The sequence below is a fragment of the Agelaius tricolor genome, unplaced genomic scaffold (genome assembly GCF_023055355.1).
Source record: "Agelaius tricolor isolate 1412-34295 unplaced genomic scaffold, bAgeTri1.0.p SCAF_25, whole genome shotgun sequence".
Classification (NCBI taxonomy): domain Eukaryota; kingdom Metazoa; phylum Chordata; class Aves; order Passeriformes; family Icteridae; genus Agelaius; species Agelaius tricolor.
The window spans coordinates 3,007,094-3,021,860 of NW_027269285.1; the positions used below are offsets into that span (position 1 = coordinate 3,007,094).

Genomic DNA, 14,767 nt, shown 5'->3' on the forward strand with positions numbered 1-14,767 from the left:
CACATTTTCTGAAAAATCCCTTTGCCCAGGATTTTTCTCCTGGGAAGCTGAGAAGCCTCTGAGAAAAGGGAAAACCATAATTATCTGATTTGCTTCTCCTGTGTTTTGCTCCTTTGGAATGTGTTTGGAGATTGTTTCATTTGTTTCTGCTGTGAGTTGTTTTCACTCATTGGCCAATCAGTGCCAAGCTGTGTTGGGACTCTGGAGAGAGTTTTCATTCTTATCTTTTTAGCTTTCTGTAAGCATCCTTTCTGTATTCTTTAGTACAGTTTAGTAAAGCATTCTTTAATATAATATAGTATCATAAAATAATAAATCAGCCTTCTGAGAACACGGAGCCAGATTCATCATTCCTCCCTGCCACGAGGGTCCCCACAAATACAATAAGGAGCAGCTCCCAGCTCCTGGAATGCTGCAGGCCATGCAAGGAGCCAGGGAGAAATCCCAGGGAGAAAGGCTCAGACCCTCACCCAGCACACCCAAGAGCCAAACACTGAATCACTTCACACCTCCCACCCTCCAGCCACAGGGAAGTGCAGCTCCTCACCCATTCCTGCTTGGAGCTTTCTCCCTTGAGAGCCTTTTGATCCCACCGGGCCAGGTTTGTCATCCAGGCTGGAGGAACTGAGCTCCGAGTCGCTCTCACTGTCACTGGAAACCACTGCAGGAGAGATCAGGGGGAGGAGAGGAGACAGACACTCAGCCACAACATCCACAACACTCCCCAAAGAGCTGCCAGCCGGATCCAAAGGGAACAGGAACCAACTCTGACTCCCTGCTCACGTCCTCCCTCCCCAGAGGAGACCCTTCCTGCTGCTCCTTCCTCCATGAATCTTCTGGAAATGCTGGAAATCACCACAGCACGAGGTGGTTTCACTTCTTGCTGATGATTTAGAACTTTAGAAGGTGCAGACACCACCAGTGCTTCTCTCCTAAAGCTGGCTGGGACCACGGGGGTGTGGTGCTTGTGGGGTCCCCAGGATGAGGTGAGAGATGAGAATTTGGCTCCATGTTATCAGAAGGCTGATTATTATATGATATGATATTTTACATTATTTATATTATATTACATTATATTATACTATATTTTAAATTATTTATATTATATTATATTACATTATATTATACTATATTTTAAATTATTTATATTATATTATATTACATTATATTACACTATATTTTACGTTATATTATATTATATTGCTATACTAAAACTATACTAAAGAAAGAGAAAGGACACATCAAAAGGCTTCAACAAGAATGAATAATAAAAACCTGTGACTCCTCAGAGCCTCGACACAGCTGGACCATGACTGGTCACTAAATTAAAACAATTCCCATGGAACCAAATCAAACAACCACCTGTTGGCAAACAATGTCCAAGCCCCATTTCCAAAGCAGCAAAACACAGGAGCAGCAATCAGATAATTATTGTTTTCATTCCTCTCTGAGGCTTCTCAGCTTCCCAGGAGAAAATCCTGGGCAAAGAGGATTTTTCAGAAAATGTCCTGGTGACACAGGGGTGCCGCTCTCTGCTGCCACTGACCCACCCCAGCAAGCCCCTTCCTCCTGATATTTGCTGCCTCCCACCCAAAGTGGCTCCCTGAGGGCTGGCTCCTGCTCAGCTGCCCCTGCTCCACCCCTGGCTGATGAGGGCAGAGGGGTTGTTCCCCTCCAAGCTGCATTTCAAGTGTGGCAGGGTCTAAGAGGAAAACACCAGATAAATCCTGAGCACATCCAACCATCCCCATCAGCAAATTCTGTTACTCCAGCATCCCCAAAGCTCCAAAGGGTCACTCCTTTTCCTCAAGGAAACTCTTCTCCTGTTTCAAAGCTGCTTTTTTTTCTCCTCTGTGTTTTTCTTCCCACTGAATCCTGGCTCTCTTCCTGCTGCTTTCCACTCCCCATATTTTCCAAAAGAGCTGGAGTAGCCTCATTTTGCCAGACACAGCTTCCCAAACTGGCAGGTTCTTTCCACTTTTCCATGCAATTATGCAAACACCTCTCCTGCTTACACTGGTGAAAAAGATAACTCGACTGCCAGCTGCTCTGGGTAAAATTAAAATAATGTTTTTTCCCAATTCCTGGGTTTTTGTGGTGGTTTGATCTCAGAACAGAAATGGTGGGGCTGAGGAGGAAAGTAATGGGAAAAAAAATCTGGGTTTTGTTTGAGGGATTGCACTTCTCCATCTGAGCAGGCAGATACCAGCTCTCCTGGCAGCCACTTCAAACAGCAGGTCACAACTCCTGGTGAAAAGTACAAAATCAGCCCACGAGGGATGTAAAGTAGGTAACACTGCAACCTGCAGCCTCTCCTGAGGGAAAAGGAAGCCCCAAGGATGTTTTTTAGACCCAGCAGGCCATCTCCAGAAGCTGACACTGCTGTGAGAAGCGATTTTCTCCGTGGGGATGTGGGTGCAGGGGAACAAGGTGACACCCCCGGGGTAACACAGAGCTGTCAGCTCATCCCTCTGTGTCAGCCCAAAGCCCCCAGCACTCCCCAGGGCAGCAGGATGGGAATCCCTCCCCTTGCACAGAGCAGGAGCTGTCAAATATTCCTGCCAAGCCCCTCTGCAGGCACTGCTGTATTCAAAGATCTGTGCTACACAAAATATTTCATTTAAAATAAAGAGGAAGGAATACCTAAAGTAATGCTAACATCTCTGAGGATATTAAAGTTGGCAGCCAGTGTTATTGCAAAGCATTATTGAAGTTGCCCTGGCAGGCAGCTCCTCACACACACCCTGCACAGCCTTTCCCTGCAGGGAAAAAGGCTCTTTTAAAAGCTGGGGGGCTGCAATGCTGGCTAAGAGTCCTCAAAGCAAAGGTTTGTCTAAAAAATATCTTCATTACTACCTGGGAACTTCAGGAAAAACATCTTCAGAACTCCCTGGGAGAGGTGGGGAGCTTTATATAAACACTGCTAAAAACAATCCATACATACCAGAGTGGGTTTTTTTTTTTTCTTCCTATATAATCCAAATCTCAGCTGCAAGACTCATTCTGACCATCTTATTGCTCAATTCTCTCAGAAAATGAAGTCCTGTTCCACTTGGTCATCATCTTTTTTTTTTTTTTTCTTTCTTTTTTTGCTCTCCTGGATTCATAAAATCCATTTCCTCAGCACAGCTCCTTCCTCCATGAATCCTCTGGAAATGCTGGGAGCCAGGATTTATTTGGAGAAGGCCCCAGTGAATCAGTGGAGGTGACTTTAGCTGCCTGTCCCTGCTGCCATTCAGCAGCTCAGAGAGAACCAGCAGAAGAGGAAGAAGAAAATATTAATGACTGGGAGGCACTCTCACCACAGGACCAGCCCTGTCTGCTCTCATTTCCTCTGCTGCCAATAAGATTGTCTTTTACTCACTGCACCAAAGTCTCCCTTTCAAGTAATCCTTCATCCAAACCTTCTGCTGGCACTTTCCAGAGCCCAGAAGTATTAAATCTGGTGTTCCAGCAGTTGCTGATATATCAATGGGAGTTGTTGGACAGCTGTTCTTTCAGAGGATGGAACAGATTTATCCCTATCTCCAGCTGACTGGGGGGAAAAAAAAAAAAAAAAAGCTCATAAAATAAAATCTGCTGAGATAAAACTTGCTAGAAAAGCAATATTTCCACAGGGAATGGGTCACTCAGTGAGAGCCTGGAGCCCTGCAGCTGCTGGCAGAGCCCAGCTCCCTCCACACGTGCCTCAATCCCCAAGCCAGGGGCACACGGGGGATGGTGAAGGACAATTCTGGCTGTTCCTATTCCCAGAGGCAAATCAGGATGTGAGGAGGCTGTGCTGAGGCCAAGGGGAAGGAGCACTTGGCTGGGGCTGGGAGCTGGTGTTAAATGTGTGTTTTTAAAGCCATCCCAGCTCCCTGGTGCTGCCAGCTCAGGGCAGGCCCAGCCTGGCACACACACACACAGAGCCCTTGGCACCTCCTGCAGCTGCCAAAAACAGCAAAAGCACGTGGGAATCACAGCCCCGGGGTGAGCACAGCCCCTGCAGCACCCAGAATTTTTGGCAAGCACAGGGAGCAGGGAGGGTCACAGCTCCTGGTCAGTGCAGGTGGGGGAGTGAGAGAAAATGAGGATTTTTACTGTCCAGGGTCCCACGGCCAGATCACACCCCAAGAAGGAAAAGGTGACTGGAGCCAGCCCTTGTCCCTTTCAGGAGCAGCACGAGTTGCAGTTTTGCCAGTGCAAAGTTGGCAGGTTGGGGGACCTGCAGCCACCCCCCAGCACATCCCTTTCTGCTCCATCCCCCTGCATCCCCCTGCATCCCCCTGCCCAGGGCTGCTCCCCTGCCTCTGGCACATCCCACTGCTTGGCAACAGGGATGGAACAGGAAAACCCCGCAGGGACCAGCAGGCAGCCCTCCTGCCAAGCAGTGCAGCAGCTCAGGGATCACACTTCTGTTTGCTTTCCAGCTTTTTCCTGCACAACTCAGAGCCTGGATCAGGAAAGCCCTTGCTGCTCTCGCTCCCTCCCCCTGACCCAGCTGAGAATCCCACCCACATTCCAGCACAGGGAGCAGAGCTGCTGCCCAGCAAAAGAAATATTGCTGCCATTCTCCTCCTGACAATACATTTGTGCCTTAATTAATAGCAGGGTTCCCATGGCAACTGCTTGTTTATAACAGGAAAACCAAAGGCACCAGCAAATCCCAGTGGCAGCGAGCACGGGAGAAATACTGGGTGTGCAAAAATGAAACTTCTGCCTTCCACCCTCCTGCAGTGGGAGCAAATTCCCGGGTTCTGACACTGATCCCTCCCTTTTGAGGGGGGAAAAAGGGACATTTGAGGTTTGTCCCATCTCTGCTGCATGGCAGCTCCTGGCATGGAGGGTGTGGCAGGACTGGGCTGGCCCCACCTGACCTGAATCCCTGAAGAGCTCAGAGCTGGCTCCCCTTCAGCACCTCAGGGATGAGCAGAGGGGCTGGACAGGGCTGGCCAAGATGATGGAAAGCCCAGGGAGAGCAGCCTGTCAGAGGCAGGAGTGTTAAATGCCAGAGCTCATTCCCAGCAACATCCGGCCAAGCAAGCTGCAGGGCTGTGCTCCCAGCTGCAAGGACGTGTCTGGGGGAGCCTGCACCAGGTGTGAGCTGACAAATGCTATCAGCCAGGCACAGGGAACCAGCCCAGGCCAGCTCCAGCTGCAGGTTCACCCTGGCAATATCATGGATCCACATCTCCACGGGGGAAGGAGCTGCCCTGCCCACGGCAGAGCTGGGGGATGACAAACAGCAGGAGCCCCAGCACTGGCGGCTTCAAAGGAGGTAACAGGAGGGGGGAGATGCACAAGTTCCCAGCTCCAGAGATGAATTACAGCCTGCAGTGCCCACTGAAAGCTGGCCAGAGGACAGGCAGGGCAACAGGGAAAGAAAGCACCAGAAAATAAAGCCATAAATTAATATTACCCAACTCATAAAGCAGCAGCCAGACAAACATCAGAGAGCAGGGACAGAGGCAGCTCACCACCCACATCAAGGCTCACCAAAGGTCACTTTGCTGTCCTCCCCTGCTCCTGCCTGTATTTATGGGGAAGCCTTCTCCAAAAAACAGAACTCAGCTGAAAAGCTGAACTAAGCAGGCCAGGCCTGGGCTCAACAGCTTCAACTCTTAATGTTATTTCTATCGTGTGAACAAAAAACAACCTCCTCAATCAGTCCCTCTGCTAAGACAACTCCTTCCAAGCATCTCCTGGAGGGCAACACAACCATCTATTGTTGATCTAATTTGTGTTTAATTACAAAAGTTACAGCAGGGCTGGGAGTGCTTTCTTAGCTGGGCCCTGAAGAGCAGGTTTGTAAACCCAAGGCTCCTGAGGTTTCTTTATTAAAAGGTTATTTCCCCCTGCACTTCTGCTGAGTGGAGGAGAGCATGCAGCTGCTTCACTGGAGAGGTCTTCTCCAGCTGAGGGGATCTAACAGCAAAAAACAGAAGGGGAAAGGCCAGACAGTTCTGCTAATCCACACAGAGAGAAAGGAAATCAAAGGAGAACCGGCAGCAGCTCTGATGCTGCAGCACTCACATGCTGGCAGAGCAACTCCTAACTCAGCTCACAGTGACTTGAGGAATCTGCCCAGCAGAGCAGCAGAAGTGAGGAGCAAGGAGGGAGGGAATGAGCCCAGTTTTGGGTCAGCCCTGGCTGCACAGTGCTGGCCAGCAGTGGCACAGCCCCAGTTTTGGGTCAGCCCTGGCTGCACAGCCCTAGTTTTGGGTCAGCCCTGGCTGCACAGTGCTGGCCAGCAGTGGCACAGCCCCAGTTTTGGGTCAGCCCTGGCTGTACAGTGCTGGCCAGCAGTGGCACAGTCCCTGAGTTCAGCAGGAGCAGCTCCTCAGGCAGCTCTCTGTTCCATGGCTGTGTAGTGAAGGAGAAGGAATGAAAAACAGTGGGGTGAGGGCTGCAAGGAATGGAGGAAAGCAGGGCTGGACTGAAGGACAGGCACTCCAGGAGGACTGGGACTAATCCGAGCACTTCAACATCAGCGAATCCTCCAAAAACCATGAAACTCCAACATCCACATGGGGCACACACCACACCTTGTGGGACAACACCCCTAGCAGAGAACTTCCCTGACTGCTGGGAAGCAAGAGGAGAAGGCAGCTCCTTCTCCCACCTGTTTTTTGGGGGGGACAACCAACCTTTTCCCCTGGCCCAGGTGAAGGGGCGGCTGCTCCCGGCGCTCTCGGGCTCCTGCCAGGGCTGGGCCTGCAGCTCCAGGGCTTTGCTGCTGCTGCTGCTCTTCAGAGGGGGGATGTACTTGGGCAGCCCTTTGTAGAACCACGCCCCAGACCTCTTCCAGACCTGCCAGAGACACAGACAGGACACCTTAAGCTGGGCTTTTACAGCAAAATGAGCTCCCCACCAAGCTTGGCCCAGCTGCTCGCTCTGATCCCAATTTCCTGCCTGGATTCATCTCTGTCCTCCTTCCACAGCTGAAAAATCCCAGCTGGGAGGAAGCAGCAGGTACAGATGGAAGGAGGAGCAGAAGGTGGTGGCAGAAGTGCTGCCTCATGCTGGACCTAAAGCACAACCCCAGTGTTCATCCCACAGAGCAACTCAGGCCAAGCCAGGTCGTCTAATGAGCTTGAGAAAACAAGAAGAACTCTCAAATAACCTGAACCTGCAGCAGGAAATGGACCTCGAGCACCAAACTGTAATATCTGCTGTAAGAACAGCCTCCTCTCCAATTTAGCTTTAATGCAGCTTATGATGAAGGCACTCTATTAGGTATATTTAATATAAAGCCTGCTGTAAGCCAGGGGAAGGGAGAAGGGTGGCAGCTCAGACAAGGAGAAATGGCCTCTTACAAACCTAATTCTTGTGTGCCTTCCAGCAGCCTGATAATGAGCTAATGACACAGGCAGGGCAAAAATAAGTTAATATAGTAAAAATATCATTTTTTACTTCTTGCACTTCTGCTCAGAGTGAAGGAGATCATCAGTGCTCCCACTCCAAGTTCCCACAGCATTTTACACACAGTTTCATCATGATGGCAATGGGTGCAAATGCAGATACCCCTAATTGCAGCAATACATTTGCAATTTGCCTTTAGAGCTTAATGAAAGCAGAGGGCAGTGACAAAAGCTGACATTCAGGAGGACACCTGTAGTGACAAAATCTGACATTCAAAAAGCAGGACAGCAGCAGCACCACCACACTGATGGTTGCCTGGCTCCCAGAGCCACCAAGAGAGCTCAGATCTCTGTGTTTGGGGTCTTGAAAGCCAAGTGCAGGTGTTCTGCATGCAGAGGGGGAGCTGGGAATGTGGTTTTTAAAGAAATCCACCCAGCAGGAGAAGCAAGCAGAGCAGTGCTGCGACCCAGCACGCGCGCAAGGGGGAGAGGCTCGTGCATCGCAGCAGGGTCTGCAAAGCAGCAGGTGAGAGCATCCCACAGCTCCACCAACGTTCTCCTGCCGGGTAAGCACCCAGCAGGAATAACCACCCAGCAGGAGGGTGAGTCTGCCACCCAGGAAAAAAGCTGGGGAGCCAATTTCCCCAGGAAAATGCAAGTTGTAATTCTGCAGAGGGGGTTTGGCAGGCAGGACGCCTCAGCAGCTCCTTCTCTGCTCTGTGCCAAAGTGACCCAGCCAGGCAAGGCACAGGCTGACCCAGCTCCTTCTGTCCCTTCTGCTGGCACGTGGGGACTCCCAGCAGTCGGTGCAGTGTGTCAAACAGCACATGGCAGAGCAGCACAGGGACCCTGCAGGAACGGGCTCTGCCTGCTGAGAATCAGGAAACGCAACAGATTCTGAAGTGTGGGACAGAAATCTCTGCACAGAGCTCAGGTACATGCAGGAGCTGCAGGCTGGGCAAGCCCAGGGGTCCCCGAGGAGGGCTGGAGGTTTTGGGAGCAGCTGCACCCAGGGGCACAGCAGGAGAACAGGGACAGGGTTGGGAATTGTCCATCCCTGACACACGCTGGGGATCTGGTGCACACACACACCTTCCCTGGATGAGCTGCTGGGGAGGAAACAGCCCTCTGGTACAGTCACTCTCTGAACAGACCTTGCAACATCTGTAATTTAATTTGAAGCACTGGAGAGACCTATTATCTTCAGGCTAGCTCCAATTTAGACACACCATAAAACCAATCAGACACAGCATGGATGGCTGGAACAAAGGCTGGGCACCCCCAGGTTCCTCACTACCCCAAAGCAAGTCGTTACAGAAAGAGTTAATGACACAACACACCCAGCTCTGATGTGCTAATACTACTATAAAATTGATTCTCTGCATACATATTCCCTTTAAATTGGTGCTTCTAATAGAGTTTGGTCCTATTATGGCAGCAGTGAAATTGTTTTGAAATCAGCTCTGAAATAGCTGCAGCAAGATGCTGTCCCCTGGATGGATTCAGTCCCTCTGCCCCTCCAGGTTTGCAGCACAGCCCATCCCAAAGGACCAGAGATCACATCCTGCTCTGCACATGGGGCACTCTGAGCATCCTTGGATCAGAACTCCATGTTTTGATCCATGGTTGATGTTGTTGACTGCTATTGATGGCATCTGACTGATGGCCAGAGTGGCCTGACAGCAAAGTCCTTGCTTGATTTTAAATTAATCCATCTGCAACAGAGCCTTGAGAATAAAATTCTTATTTATCAGCAGGACTTTACTCTTGCCAAGGAAGGGAGGATGCTGCTCCCAGCAGTTCACATTAAGGTGGAATTTGTTCCCCACAGCAGACTGAGTTTGGGTGGAGCTGGAATGTCACCAGGGAGAGGGACAGCCGTGGCCATGACAGATAAATGCCTTTTATAACCCTGATAATATTCCCATTAAAGCTGCATCAAGCCATCACTGCAGCTATGGAGTGACACACGCAGAAGCAGATGGGGATTTTATCGAGCATTTTCAAGAGCAGCCTGGAAATGGGACCTGACACAGAATCACTGGGCCCTGCTGAGACTCATGTTGCTGCTCTGAGCACACAAGTGCTAAAACAAGCTCCTGAGCAGGGAAAACATTAGGGCTTGCTGATAAAGAGGTGGATCACAGCTCAGGGAATCACAACAAACACTTGCAGCCTCCCCAGAGTCCTCCTCATCTAAACAGAGATGCTCAGCTCTCGGGTTTTGGTTGTTAATTGCAGCCCCAAGATCTGCAGGATGTCTCTGTTTCAGCCCGTGTGTCCAAAGACCAAGTCAGAGCTCTTCACTTTTCGGTATTGAAGTTGTTTATCAATTCTTATCTATAAAATTTTCTTTCTGCCCAGCCGAGGTCTGCTCAGCAGGGCAGCCACAAGCACTCTGACTGCCCCCGAGGCGCTGTTGTCTTTTTAAACTACAAACTACCTATAACATATTTACTATTACTTTCCAATACCTATCACCTATGTTAGACAGTGCACTTCTATTCCAAACCAATCCCAAAGTGGCAGCATCACAGCAGAAGATGGAGACCAAGAAGAAAGGCTGGACACGCCCAAGTTCCTCCATCTTATCTCCAAAACCCCCATACCAAAAATCCTAAAATCTACATTTTCACCCTGTGATCATTTTATTATTATACTATTTAAACTTCTATGACTTTCAGGTCCCCATACAAAGCTGGCAATTTGCTCCATGAGTCACAATCAAACCCTCAGGTGCTCTGGGCTGTGTGCCAGGGTGTCTGAGCCCCCCGGCAACTCTGGACACCCAGAGGGATGCACTGAGTTCTGACACTTGGAAAAGATCTTTGCTGCAAAGCCACATTTTGCTCCACCACCTCCTGCTCGTGCCATGCAGTGCTCCCACCCTGTCACAGACATCTCTTATGAAAAACCCTTTCCTTAAGATTTGTCCTCCTGAGAAGCTGAGAGGCCTCAGGAACAAAATGTAACCAATGGTTATCTGCTGCTGTGGAATGTAACAGGTGGATCTGGGATTGGTCCATGTTGGATGTTTGTAATTAATGGCCAATCACAGCCCAGCTGGCTCAGACAGAGAGTCCCAGACAGAGCCTTTGTTATCATTCTGTTTTTTCTATTCTTAGCTGGCCTTCTGATGAAATCCTTTCTTCTATTCTTTTAGTATAGTTTTAATGTAATATATTTCATAAAATAATAAATCAAGCCTTCTGAAACATGGAGTCAGATCCTCATCTCTTCCCTCAACCTGAGGCCCCTGTGAACACGGTCACAGCACCCTGCAGCCCTTTCCTTCACAGCAGCCTGGGCTGGGTGAGAGGAAAACCACCCACTTCTACCCTCCCATGCTGACACCAGCAATACCAAAAGGTGGGGAAGCAGCTTCCTGTGGGCTACAGGGAGGAAAAAGGCACCTGCAGATGCAGGCCCCTGCTGGCATGTCCTGCCTGCAGCACATCCCCACACAGCCCCTCTGTGCCAGCCCTCCAAACACTGCTGGCAGCACGGAGAGAGAGAGAGCCAGAGCTCCTCAGCCTCGTTATTTGCATTCATCTGCTTTTCCATAACACAGAGATTTCCAATTACATTATTTACAGCAAGCTGCTGTCGACTCCCACATTGGGCACTTGAGGATGAAGGAAATTAAAAGGCAGTGGAATTACCATTCCCAGCTTTGTTTCTGGAATAGCAAAATCCATCGCCCCCCTGACCCCGACGTTTCTCGAGCTGCAGTGCCTGCCAGCCTTCAACCATTTATCATCCCCCTTTCAATCAGGCCTCTTTTTTTTCCCCCCCTCTATTCTAGAGGACACTATTTTGAGTCTAACTACTCTGCTGCCACCCCCAAAATAATATGGCAGAGGCTATTGATGAGTTCTTTCAATTGCAAACAGGTGCACATCGCTCCCATTCAATGCAGAGTCACCCAAAATAAACACCCCTCTCCATTCCTGGGGTGTTTTGCCAGGAAATCGTCATGCCAGGCAGGAATAACCCCAAGCTATGGTGCTTTACAGTGTTCCGAGTGGTAGGAGTGGATATTTGAAAAGGGAAGCCCCGGGGGCAAAAGGGGGGGGGAGATGACTCTGCTCCTCCAGCACAAAAATCTTTGTGTGATAAACTGAGAAATGCAGCCATGAAAATGCTGTGTAGTGAAGGAGAAGGAATGAAAAGGAAAGTGAAGCACAGAGGGCAATTCTAAACTTTTAACAGGTCCCAGGTAGTTGACACTCTCTTTCATATTCGAGGGAGTTTAAGAAAAAAAGCTTTCCCCCCACCCCACAGAAACTGCTTTCATTATCCCTACAATTCTGGATGTGTCAATTCAAATGTAAATGTGCACAAATGCTTCCAAGAGGATTTAATTACAATGATAGCATCGCTAATTATGGAGATATATATATATTAAAATATATGTATAAGGGGTAATTCAGGAAGGTGCTCTGCAGAATCTGGTGCTAGCAGTCAAAATAAGGCTGTGCAGAGAGTTAAAGGGCTGGGCAGGGATGTGACAAAACCCAGCAGGTCCCTTTTCCCCTTCAGGCCAGGAGGTGAGAGGCAGATTTCAGCCAGGCACAGCTAATTCAGGATGGGCAGTGCCTGGCAGCAGGGAATCCTTCCAGCTGTGGATTTACCAGCAGCTCTGCTGCCAGGCAAGCTCTGCTGCTGCTGCTGCCACCAGCCCTGTGCACTGCAGGAGCTGCTCCCTCTCTGCCCCGGGGTCTCACTCCCACTGCAAACCCACAGCTGCAGGCAGGGATCAGCAGCCCTGAGCTCCCACAGATCCTGCAGGAGCAGGGGGGACCCAGGGGATCAGCCCTGCACACCTGACTGCTCAAAGGTGCAGCAAGATCAAAGCAAGGCACAAGCGGAGGGAAGCAGGAAGGGACATTCTTGCCCTCAGAAGTGGGTGTGAGCATGGCTGAATTTGCTTCTGCCTTTGCTTGCAGGAGCACTGAACCACAGTCCACAGCATCCACAGCAAAGCAAAACACCCACGGAAGCCTGGAAAAACAAAGGAGGGTTTCCCACAGCTCCCTCTGCAAACAGCTGGGACAAGTTCCTCTGGAGGGATGGTCTGGTTTACTCCAGGATGCACAGCTGGTGTGGGGCTGCCTGGGGGATGCTCCCTCTGCAGACACAGCCCCTGACCCTGCCCATGCCCTCTGCCCTGCCTGGGATGCCTGGGTGCAGCCAGAATCCCAGGAATCTGCAGGCAGAGCCCATCCCCTGCTTCCACTCCCCAGAAATAAGAAGGTGCCAGAGCAGCTCGTGGCCCTGCAGCACAGCCCTCCCAGAGGAGCTCCCCAAGGAAACAGAAAGCAGCACCAAGGCTGAGGCTGGGATTCCAGAGGGATCTGTGAGCACCCAGCACTGGGCTCTGACTGGAGAACTGATATTCCCACAGTTTGTAGCTCTGGAGTTGGTTTTGACCCAGGCTTGGGCGATGGTTTAATCACAACCAAGGCCAGGACTGCAACAGGGGGACCCTAACCCTGACCTCAACCCTGATGTGCCACTAAACTTCTGCTGGCTTCATTCCAGCCTGCAGGGCTAAATACTAACCTGGGAAATGAAGGGATGAAGAAGTGTGGACACTGCCACAGGCTGCAGCTGTTAGCTGGTGCATGGGATGCCCAACCCCAGCAGCCTCAGATCCTGCTGGGCCACATTTATTCTGATTTACCTCGACTTCCTTGGCCAAGGTTTCTCTAATTCTCAGCTCCCAAATGCCCAAAATAAAGGCAGGGCATGTAGGAAGACACAGGGGATGGATGATTTGATGTCTGTGTGCCTTCACTGTGACCCTCCCAACCTTCTCCTGTTCAGGGCACCAGCAGCAGCATAAATAAAAAAGGAGACAGGCTTGAACCCATCTTAAAAGGAATTGGAAAATAAAGCAGAAGCTAAGGGTTGGGGGGCAAGTTGAGGCTATGATTTAGTCTAAGAAGGAAAGGTCCATCCATTTGCCTCAGGGATGCACTTTGGCTGCATCTCAGGGCTCACAGAGTGACTGCTGAAGGTTATCATACCCTCACACTCTGGCCACACCTAACACGTGCTGGACACATCAATATTCTCTGCCCACTGACCAGGTTACTTACTATTTTTTAAGAAATAGGAAAAAACCAACCCACAGTGGAACAGAGAGACTGAAAAAAAAAAAACCCCAAAAGAATAAAGGAAATAAAGCAAATTTTAGTCCCTGCGTTTTCCTGCGGAGCACAGAGAATACCTGCACCTGCCTCAGTCTCTATTTTGGGATCTCTATCTGGAATTCAAAACATCCAGATGATTCAGTGTATCAAACTGTTATCAAAATCCAGGGAGCTGGAATGCTCTCTTCCTGCCCTACCCACACTGTTGCTGATAATTTAAATTATCAGCATCCACGTACCCCTCATTTTACCTGAACATGGACTTTGTGGGTGCTCTCACACAAAAAAAAAAACCTCCAATGTAAAACCCAAGCAATGCAAAGTTTCCACGACTAATTAGAGAAAAAAATTCAGCACCTCCAACAGCTGCACAAACACTCTCACTACGCCTCAAAAATTGATTTAGCAGAGCACCCAGGTTACACAGCTGGGTACAGCTTGGTCTGAAATAGCTGGACTGGATTGATGCTCAAGGACCACAAGCCAAAGCCCAGAATAAATTGATGGGAACAAGTGAAAATCCATCTGTAATCACAGAACAAATTCACAGACTTCACTTCAGAGCCCTGATGTTGGGGGATGCTGGCTGGCAGACAAGAATTGAGGCAGACTATTACTTTTTCTTTTTCTTTTTTTTTTTTTTTTTTGCAGTGTAAAGTCAAGGATGAAGGATATAAAAATTTAGAGACCAGCATTAGAAGTCTCACACACTGGCAAGTTATGGGATTTTGCAGGCAGGGAGGAAAACAGATTTAAAGGCTGCAATTCTAGTTATTTTTAGTGGGGCAAATATTGCAGTTATGCTCTACATCTCTCAAGCCAAGTTTATTTGCCACAGAGTGAGGAAGGAGAGGGTGTAAGGGAACAACTTCTTTATGGCCAGAGCTAGAAAAATCCCACAAAGTCAGGCTCCAAGTGTGGTTTTTCCCCTTCACCCCCTCATAAAACAAAGTTGTCACCACTGTGCGTGTTTGAGCCTGCCTGGCCTCCAGCCCAGCCTCCCAAATCCCCTTTTCTGCCTTGCAAGGCCCAGGGAGGAGCCCACACATGCTGTGCACAGCTCTGGGGTGGGCAGGTGGGTGCTGCTGAGCCCCAGCTCCCCACAGCTGTGTTTTACCTCTCTCTGCTCACTGCAGATCTTGCACAGCCACAGGGGACGTTTCTGGCCTCCAACAGTTTCTATCCCACACTTGGTGCAAACTTTCTGAAACAAGGAGAGAGAAAAAAAAGGAAGAAAAAACAAAAAAAAAGAGAGAGGTGGTGTTA

The 14,767-nt window shown here is 49.6% G+C and overlaps 1 protein-coding gene across 7 annotated transcripts in view; it reads right to left on the minus strand.

Annotated features, from left to right (window-relative positions):
• The window catches only part of RPH3AL (rabphilin 3A like (without C2 domains)), a 52,291-nt gene that overhangs the window by 14,334 nt on the left and 23,190 nt on the right, over window positions 1-14,767 (minus strand). For 6 of the 7 annotated variants that reach the window (XR_011682426.1, XM_071448055.1, XM_071448054.1 and 3 more), the window contains 3 exons: window positions 14,619-14,705; window positions 6,630-6,792; window positions 548-661 (listed from right to left, as the gene is read on the minus strand). Coding sequence is in view for 6 of the 7 variants with exons in the window: in XM_071448055.1 (XP_071304156.1) it covers window positions 548-661; window positions 6,630-6,792; window positions 14,619-14,705 (364 nt within the window). In the remaining variant the exon portion in view is untranslated. The remainder of the gene's footprint in view (window positions 1-547; window positions 662-6,629; window positions 6,793-14,618; window positions 14,706-14,767) is intronic. The other variant, XM_071448051.1, reaches the window with a different exon arrangement.